Raw genomic sequence first — 9650 nt, forward strand, 5'->3', positions numbered from 1 at the left:
TAGAGTGCCAATCAATGTGTCACTGCAAGTCGTTTCTGTAGCTTGTAGTAATACTCTGGGCTTTTTACAACACTGATCAAAGTGCAAACCAATTAAGTTGATGTAGTTAGGCACTGCCATGTGGTTTTGTTTGTGTGAGGCCATCAGACACTTCCTTTAGTTAATGTGTTCCACTGTAGTACAGATGAAATGAGACAGACGTGCAAGAAAGTTGAAAGTGTATACAGTTGGGTGAGAATGTGGGGGGGATGACTCACTTTAATCTGAGAAAGTGAACAAGTGAATTTTGGATCTCTCAGCAGGTGTCGCCCTAAAGTTTGCTCCAGCTTTATCACCTGAGTTACCGCACAGGTCTGGTTGGTAACCGTGGTGAATAATTGAGAGGGTAAGGCCAGACAAACTACACAGTGTTTCAGGAAGAGAGAGAGCTAGATAGAGAGAAAAGAACCTTTTCAAAAGTATTTAACTCCATAGTTTAAATTATTTAACTGTTGTTTTGCTAATAAGCTACACCCACACACATTTGCGAACACACTCAGTCATGGAGGGAAACGTGAATGAAGATGATGGGACTTTTACTAACATTTCACTAGCTGATGATTCAGGTAAGACTTGCCTTGTCTTGCTTTAAAGCTGATCTGAAACCAGTTTTCTTTGTCCGGTAACAATTCAGTAATAGAACTGGGAAATGTGTGAATAAAAGCACACATGTGCACATTAAGATGACAGCTATAATCTGGATGAGGGACTTTCAGAGTTATAATAGTTAGCTAAAACAAACCTTGTGCTATGCTGAAAATCATTGGTGTTTAAAAATTGCTTGTCTCTCATTATCCTATATTAACACCACATCTTGAATACAAACTTGTTTTCTTTCTGTTAGCACAGGTTTTGTTTTGCTTTTTGGAAGTGTTTGATAATTTTTTGATCATAGACCTCATTGATCTGAGCGTATGCACCTCAGTTTTTGTGTGAAAAAAGCAGTGTTTGTGGTAAATTTTGGCAAGAAAATGTTCACTCAAAAACTGAGGTGAATAAGCTCAGATCAATAAAGCCAATGATCAATCCAATACAAAAATAATACAAAACCTGTGCTAATTGAAAGAAAACAAGTTGATTTAAAGATTGATTCCAATATTAGTCCAATGCGATAACATCAACAGTATTTTAAGAAAAAATAAAATCTGCTCCGGATCAAAACAACCAGCTTTGTTTAAACTGGTAAGTATAAGTTGGCACAATAACTTTAGCATCAAATGCTTTAGTGCTGTGCAGCATGTGGTTTTCTTGTCCAAATACAGGAATGAATGGAGAGGTATTGTGTCAACACATGCCAGAAACCTCCATTAGAGGCAGTAGGTGTGTGCTTGTGTGCAGGGACTGCAGAGACCAGCTCACACATAAGCATGTGTGAATGTAGCTACTGCCAGAGCAGCAAGTAGAACAAAGGCTGCATATTTCAGAAAACTCACGTCTACTCAGATCTGTCATTTTTAAAGGTATAATCCACCTAAAAATGAAAAATTGGTAATTTACTCACCCGTCTGCTGTTTCCAAACCTGTATGAATTTATTTCTTTTGTAGAACAGGAAGGAAATGTTATACTGGAATATATCATAATACTGGAATTTTGATTTAGGTGACAGATTTCACCAAAGTATTTATAATTATTATTAGGCTACATTTATTTTATTTTTTTTATTTTTTTAATGAGGCCATATGACAGCAAAGTAGCATACTACGATATGAATGATTAAAAATGATTCTAATGAGAATAAATGTTTATTATGTTGCATAATGCATTCTGTTTTACATACTATTCTTTAAAAAATAGAAGGCCAGGCCATGTGCTGAAAGCAGTTGCTTTGTGCACAGCCTCATATTTTTAGAGAGCTTTGTCTACCTCTGTCGGTGCTGTTTGGTAGTGAGTGTATGTGAAAGAGACCGAAGCGATGAGGTAACGGATGGTCTGTATCATTACCTTGACATCGGCTTTGGAGGCTTGATAATTTTTGAACATCTTTAATAACCCGGAGAGATTTAGTCTTATATCAGGTAGGGCTGTGTAAATTTATCAGTGTGCTTTTGTGTGTTTAAGTTACTTAAGTTCTCCACTTACTTGATGTTTATTTCGTCTCTGCGTGTATCCAAGTTCATTTGTTGCTGATTATGTAAATTGAATTTTATTATCGGGGTCATTTAAAGCTGTTTCTAACAAGTATTTTAGCAGCCAGTCTGCAGCGGCCTGTAATGCATGATAACCAATGGAGACTGATGAGTTGGACGTGGCATGAATTAAAACTTCATAAAACCAAAGTTGTAATGTCATGTCTCGAGTACTAATAGCAACATAATTACGTTTTAAGCATGAAATGTAAACGACAGTGATCTCAGTTCTCTGTGAACTATATTTATTCATATCAGGCGATGGTTTGTTGTGTTAGCCAATAGCTAACTAACTTATATCTTGATGCGCTGGGATCTTGAAACGGCTTAGTTTGCACTGTATTTGTGTTGTACTCCAACGAATACCAAGCAATTACTTTTGTACATGGCCAATAACATCATTATATGTTTGTATTAAAAGCATATTTTATACCACATTGATAATATCTCTCACAGCTGACGGAGAACCGACAGTCCTGCGCTTCAGACTGGAGGACCAGTACAGCACCATGAATTGTGAGATTGATGGTAAATATCACCCACAATTTGGTATAATATTTAATATTGTGTTGTTAAAATGCGTGTTTCTTCAGTTTAAATAGCTTTGGTGCAATTTCAGATTTGTATGTGTGTCTTTTCAGGAGATATGGAGAATCAAGTTGAGCAAGAGGAAAAGACAAGACTCATAAACCAAGTGTTGGAGCTTCAGCACACACTTGAAGGTCTAATTTTTTCCCCTGCACCTTGCTCTAGTGGTTAACTGTTGCTGTTTTGTAAGTCAATGTATACCCTTCATGTTTCTGTTTCTCCGCTAACCATTCTCCTCTGATCCATTCAGGCACTCTAAATGGCTGCCGGAAAAAGCTAAGTGATGCACTGTGTTTTGTCTGTTTCCATTAGATCTCTCTGCGCGTGTGGACGCGGTGAAAGAGGAGAACCTTAAGCTCAAATCAGAGAACCAGGTTCTCGGGCAGTACATCGAGAACCTAATGTCCGCCTCCAGCGTGTTTCAGACCACTGATGCCAAAAGCAAACGGAAATAACGAGTGGATCACGTCTACATACTCCATCTCCTCTTTCCAGCATTCAGACTACGAGCTCATACATATAAGCCGCTGTTTTGTATTTATTTTGTTGTACAATTTACTGATACATCTCTCAGCATGGTTTGGGTAATACCATGGACTGAGCTGCAGACTTTCCGTGTCAGCTAACTGTGTTACAAGATATAAAAGGATGCATGATGCAGTTTGTGATCAGATAAGTACAGAGCTGGTGTAATACCACTCCTGTATAATTCATTTAGCAGGTACGTAACCAATCTCAAGACCGTCTCATTGGCTTCACAACCTTTTTAAATACTAGACAGCCAAAGTCTGGTTTTGAAGAGTTCTAAAAATACAGTTATGCTGAATTTCAGCGTTTTTGGCTTTCCACAACTAACATTTACAATGTAAAGCAAGCACAGCTTGAACATAGAAATGTTCTCTTGAAAATGCATGACGTGATATAAAAGGCTAGGGATGGATAACCTAAATTAGTCCTCACTCTTTTGGCATGTGATTTTTCTATTGGCAATTATCGCAATGACAGTTGCTCAGCTGGTGCAGAAAGTATGCAATTACAGTAATTTCCTGACCCATTGGTTTAAACGAAGTACCTCCTCAGTATGTTACATTATAAGAGGCATCTGACTCACCGAATGACATTTACTCACTTTCATACTTGGATTTATCTTAAAAGGTCTGACTAGTGTACAAACCCAAGGTCTTTTGAGCAGGATCAATAGATTGAAACCGGCTTGCAGTGTAAACTGCAGCATTGTGTCGGAGAGTTTGCTCTTCATGGTCGTGTCGTTTGGATTGCGGGACTTAAAATGGATGAAATAAATGGATTTGAGCTTTTACTGCTTTCAAAGACTGAAGTGAGGTTGAGTCTGCGGAGTGATATTGATCTGATTGCTCCAAAGTGTCTGCTTGAGCGGCATTTACGAGGACGGATTCTTTGCTCAGTTTGCTGATGTGAAATTTCACTTACTATGAATTATTGACATGACACTGAAGCATCTGCAACAACACTACATACTCAATCTGTTTAATATTATTTTTGTAAAAGATTTCAGTCATGTAATTTAGGTCTGCAAGCACCCAATGTAAAGTACTGCCTGTTCTAAAAGTGTACATTTTAGTTTGTTACAATTATGCCTTTAATAAAATACTTTGCACAAATGAGTAAGCCGTGTTCCTAGTTGAAGTCATGTCAACGGTACACAGGATGTTATAGTAAATATTTATTTCCAAGAGCAATGAACAGTTTGCAAACATGTAAACAAAAGGCTGTCCTTGTAAGGCTGAACATACAACCTAAAAAAGCAGAAAAACAAAACTGTTCATCACTCGAAAAACAACCTGTCTGCTTCCAAAGCTCAGTGGTTTCATACATGGTGGTCAGTCTGTTTTCAGAGTGCTTGTGTCTGGGTCTGCTGTTAAGAGTGTCGGTGATGATGCTGAGCTGAGATCAGCTCTGACTGTGTAACAACTTTCTTCGATGCTAAAAAAGCAATACTGATTTGCATTCCTAGCACTTCACTGACCTAGATGTTTGGTGAAGACAGCTCCTGGTTTGACGGAGCTCTTCTCCAGAGCCTGCTAACAGTGGTTATGACAGTAGAATGCAAGATTAAAAAGTCCTATTCCTAAACTCAACTGCATCATTTTTCAAACAAGATGCAAACAATAAATACGATCAGAGCAATTTGATCATGTTAGAAAGCTCATAACTTAAAAACTCACAAGGAACTGAACCCTTTTTAATAACTTAAACTGAAATGTGATTAAGTGAGAAAGTGATTAAACTAAATCAACTTTCTATAAAATATTCATTGTACATTTCCCTTCACAGTATTCAGACTTACTAGTAGGGAAACACTGGCCCAGTACTACTTGAATTCTAATCTAAAAAGAAAAAAAAAAAAAAAACTTGGAGTTAAAACTCAGCAGGTCTGACTTTTGTATCTAAATCCCAACGGTAACTGATAAGAACTAAGTGGAAGACTGAAAGAGGGTTGGCGAGGTACAGTCGGATGAAGGATGACCTCTTCAGGAGAGCGGTTAGATTTGCCGTTTTTTTGCATGCTAAATGGCATAATGCCGAAAGCATGCAGCAAAAAGGCAAAGGAATGAGAGAAGGGAGGAAGAAATGTGGGGAAAATGTGGATTTTCAGTCCTTCCGTATTCTTCTCTTTCTCACAGCTTTGGATTCTTCTCCTGTGCTCTGAATTCCTTCATCGGCGTCCTTCATCTGTAAAGACCCCAAATTGTCAGTCTAACAACTATCAGTGGATCTAGATAACCAATACAAACTGAAATCTTAGTCTAGCAAAAACATGGCACAATCACGTTTCTTTAAAATAGAATCAAACGCTGTGACCATTCATAATACTTCTAGCAGGTTATTTCTAACTGTATTATCAATGATTTCAGATTTACACATTTCTAAATGTCACCTAAAAACCTAAAAAACTATGATTGATCATTTTACATGTTGTTCGAACGGTCTCTTCTCTGTGATTTCCATGATGTGAAAAACTGACGGAATTGTGGAATCCATGAATTTACAGTATAATACTGAATGTCACAGAATTTAGTATAGTTTGGATGAATAAATCAAAGATGAGTGTGTGTGAATATTTAAGTGCAAAGAGACTGATTTAAATATTAAGTAAAAGAAAAACAGAATCCAGAAAAATGTAAACTGCAAAAATGTATTCTGGTAAAATAAAACTTTTTTTTTTTAATTATAAATAAATAAAATTACTCTAAATACTCTAAAAACAAACCATGTTTTTTATTAAACAGTGGTTTGCTAACTATGTTTAAGTATTTAAAAGGTCTGTCAATATTGGTGCAACACTGCAGTTTATGGTGCTGTAGTTATTTGGGGGAAGAGATTTGAAGTGCTTACACTTTTGGATACAAAATGTGAGAAAATATTTTAGTTAGAATTATTGTGTTCGCATTCTAATCTTCTTCATCTATTTAACACAAGTGTGCGCCAGCACTCGCTCATTGAAGCCTGTAAAGTTAAATGCAGACTCACTTGCTGTCAGGATAATCCTTTATGCAAAATGCAAGTACTTGTCCAAACTTGTAGAATTTACAGGTATAAAAACATAAGATGTATGTTCTGCACTAAGGAAAACAAATCTCAAACACATTAAACACCACACATATCTGGCAGTAGGGCGAGATGTGTTGGTTTATCATTTAGTTTGAAGCACTTAATATAAAACACGTCTCATGTTTAAGACAACTTGGATTGTGCACTTTTCCAGCAGCTCATTCTGTGTCTGCAACATCAACGTATAGCAATATAAACTATACTGTCACTCCCCTACTGGCTAAGGAAGAATAAAAGTCAATGTGAACTTGCTTACTTCATCCTCTGAGGGACTGTCATTTGGCTTACTGGCCTCGTCCTCATCCTCTGTATCTCCTCCATCTTTTTCAATGTCCTTGTCCATCCCCTCCCCATTCTCATTACCTGAAAAGGGAGTCACAAAAGAAGGAAATTATGTATAACAACTACACTGGAAAAAAAAAAAAAAAGTACTTAAATAGCAAACAAGGATACATCATTTTACAAACCAGTAGGTTCAGTATCTTCCTCTGCTTTAGCTTCATCTTCCCCTTTCTCCGCCTCCTCTTCCTCCTCCTCCTCTTCTTCTTCTTCTTCTTCTGCTACCTCCTCTGGTTCGGCTTTGGGTTCATCGATTTTCTTGTATACATAGTCATCATCTGACTTCTGCAATACATATACAAGTGTGTGAGCTGAGGATATTCGAGAAGCAGGTGGCCATGTTCACCTGACCATGACAGGCACCAGCACTTTGCTCACAACTGAAGAAGCAGGAGGACACCATCCTGTTCATATCTGGTGACAAACCTGTAGAACGCTTCAGGGCAGACTGCTGATAGTCTGTTGCTATGCTACCAATAATAAATACTCATTAAGAGGATTTTGTACTTGCAAGCTAATCCTAAACACCCTAATCTTTAGCAATATATAAAATGGGGTTAGCATGGTAAACCAGATTTATCAACTGTGTTATGCTCAGAAAACGGCTAGCTGTAATGGGGTCTGCTTGTGTGGATCTCATCACAGCAAACCCACAACACAACAAATACTGCATTTGAGTCGGGATTCTCAGAATGACCAGTTGAGTTTGAGTATGACACGGTCAAGGCCATACGCAGGGTTTCAGAAATATCGAGGTCCAAAAACACAGCTTGCTTGGGGAGTTCGGGGGCATATAGCCCCTGGAAAAATGTTGATTTTATTTTAAGATGTCTGGAGGGCAAAAATTCGGATAACAGTAGCAGTAAAACCATGCCAGTCATTTCCATTATTATCTGCATTAGTGGAACAAAAAAATAAAAATACACATGGTCATGAAAAATAATTTAAATGATAACAGAATTTTCATTTTTAGGTGAACTATCCTTTTAAATTAAGAGCGCAGACCAGCCATAAACATATCAGTATACTGTACAAAGGCTGTAGACATAGCCACTTTTTCCCTTAATAGGCTAAATGTGACCCTGGACCACAAAACCAGTCATAAGTGTAAATTTTTCGAAATTGAGATTTATACATCATCTGAAAGCTGAATAAATAAGCTTTCCATTGATGTATGGTTTGTTAGCATAGGACAATATTTGGCCGAGATACACCTATTTGAAAATCTGGAATCTGAGGGTGCAAAAAAATCAAAATACTGAGGAAATTGCCTTTAAAGTTGTCCAAATGAAGTTCTTAGCAATGCATATTACTAATCAAAAATTACGTTTTGATATATTTACAGTCTGCTCAGTCCGATAATAAGTGAATTTACAGAAAGGCTATCAGGAAACTGTAACTAAGTTCATTAAATTCATGCACAATATGCACAAGAATTTTATCTTATGCTTAATATGCTGAAACTGTGCTGGTTGTGTTGTTCCATTTCTGGATATTACTGTTGGTCGATTAAAACTTTTAACGTAACACAGGTGTCATATTAAATATTTACATACTTATATCTTACATCTCACTTTTTGACCAAAGCATCATGCAAGAATTTAAAACTCTGTTTCTGTAAAAATGAACAGTAATGCCTGCATTCAAGCACTGTTATACCGCTCTGTGTTATCTTGGCCTTGTACAATATATTTGCAGCACCAAAGTACAGCTATTATTAGGTAATTATTTCCGGACCTCTGGGACCTCAATGGTGGGTACAGCCATGAACACAGTACCTCTTTTCTAAAGCCTTATAATAAAACTGAATAATTTCCATCTTGGATGCTGATTGGTCGATACAGCATTTCATCCCTTTGTGAAAATAACAGACAAAATAGCCAAAGCTGTGACACAAAATGCCTTGCTTTAAAAAATTGGACTGAATTTCCAGTTCAGGAAGTACCAGTTCTTGCCAGGCAGCAAATGAAATGAAATAAAACAAAAAACCAAACCAAACCAAAGGTTTTTAGGAAAGCTTAGGATTTCTTTAAACCAGGGCCCGTATTCACAAAACATTTTATCTTACCACTAAGAGTTCTCCTGAATAGCAGTAAAAGTTTTTAGCTAAGAGTTTTCTCTTAAAACCTATTCACAAAGCTGCTGAGACAAACTTTTACTAAGGAATAGAGAGAAGTCTTAAGCTAAGAGTAAGGGCGGGGTTGACCTCGTTGCTATGGATGATGTCAGCGTGCTTACTAACTATGCACACAGTGATTGGCTGATAGGGGAGGGGTCTCTGACAGAGATTTATTCATAGAAATATTGTAGAGCACGATGTTGCCATATATAAAGGTTTAAAAATAAAAATGTTGCCACATTCAAATAAAGATTTTAAAATGCAGACTAAGAGTCACTAATTAAACAAGTAGGCCTATATGTTCAGCTAATTGTCAGCCTCTTACATGTATGCTTCTAATAAAGAATGAGTGAATATGCATATAAACAGCCTTTTAATTAACAGAGTAGAATAATCAAGGCAGATAGTAATACATGCAAATGTAAAAAAATAAAATAAAAAAAATAATTTAAAAAACTGGATGCAAGCTGTTACTTCTCGCCCAACTGGTTAATGAAAACAAGGCTATAATCAAAGGACAATTTAGAGTTGGGATAACCTCCAAAACCAAAGGCGATACCTTTTTAAAAGGTCATTATCATCAAATGTTTCTAAAATGTTTACATTCAGAGGCAGATTGCTGGCAACAGCCATTTTAGCATAGTTTGTGGTTTGATCTTAGTAACTTAAGAGTCTTTAAGAGAACCTTTCACAGATTTAGGAGCTAGTTTTAGAGCTAAAACGCTTTGTGAAATACTCTTAGAACAAAAATGTAGGAGTCCTAATCTATTATTTTTAAGATTTTCTCCTAAATCGGCGAGTTATGAGCTACTTTTAGCCTTAAGATGTTTTGTGAATACGGGCCCAG

General features: G+C 36.8%; 2 protein-coding genes across 10 annotated transcripts in view; one reads left to right on the plus strand and one right to left on the minus strand.

Moving 5' to 3' along the window:
* The first annotated feature begins 401 nt into the window (after positions 1-401).
* On the plus strand, positions 402-4423 carry scoca (short coiled-coil protein a). 8 transcript variants are annotated; one of them, XM_016468158.1, is made up of 4 exons: positions 402-605; positions 2623-2694; positions 2808-2888; positions 3067-4423. In XM_016468158.1, the coding sequence occupies exons 1-4, from the start codon at positions 542-544 to the stop codon at positions 3207-3209; spliced, it is 360 nt and encodes a 119-aa protein (XP_016323644.1). In that variant the 5' UTR covers positions 402-541; the 3' UTR covers positions 3210-4423. The 8 variants fall into 8 exon arrangements, with proteins under 8 accessions (XP_016323644.1, XP_016323645.1, XP_016323646.1 ...); XM_016468159.1 differs by having other exon boundaries at positions 2811-2888; XM_016468160.1 differs by lacking the exon at positions 402-605 and adding an exon at positions 1923-2055 and having other exon boundaries at positions 3067-4422.
* Positions 4424-4449: 26 nt separating this feature from the next.
* LOC107674239 (calnexin-like) overlaps positions 4450-9650 on the minus strand; it is a 14633-nt gene continuing 9432 nt past the window's right edge. For both annotated transcript variants that reach the window (XM_016468166.1, XM_016468167.1), the window contains exons 13-15: positions 6813-6969; positions 6602-6708; positions 4450-5466 (exon numbers count right to left, since the gene is read on the minus strand). In XM_016468166.1, coding sequence (XP_016323652.1) covers positions 5386-5466; positions 6602-6708; positions 6813-6969 — 345 coding nt within the window. In that variant the 3' untranslated portion in view covers positions 4450-5385. The remainder of the gene's footprint in view (positions 5467-6601; positions 6709-6812; positions 6970-9650) is intronic.

The sequence above is a fragment of the Sinocyclocheilus anshuiensis genome, unplaced genomic scaffold (genome assembly GCF_001515605.1).
Source record: "Sinocyclocheilus anshuiensis isolate Anshui unplaced genomic scaffold, SAMN03320099.WGS_v1.1 scaffold728, whole genome shotgun sequence".
Taxonomy (NCBI): Eukaryota; Metazoa; Chordata; class Actinopteri; order Cypriniformes; family Cyprinidae; genus Sinocyclocheilus; species Sinocyclocheilus anshuiensis.

Bases quoted from the DNA above. Each gene is read 5' to 3' on its own strand.
- scoca (XM_016468158.1), top strand. From the start codon at position 542: ATGGAGGGAAACGTGAATGAAGATGATGGGACTTTTACTAACATTTCA. The intron at 2,695-2,807 runs GTAAATATCACC...GTGTCTTTTCAG, and splicing joins CATGAATTGTGAGATTGATG to GAGATATGGAGAATCAAGTT. The intron at 2,889-3,066 runs GTCTAATTTTTT...TGTTTCCATTAG, and splicing joins GCTTCAGCACACACTTGAAG to ATCTCTCTGCGCGTGTGGAC.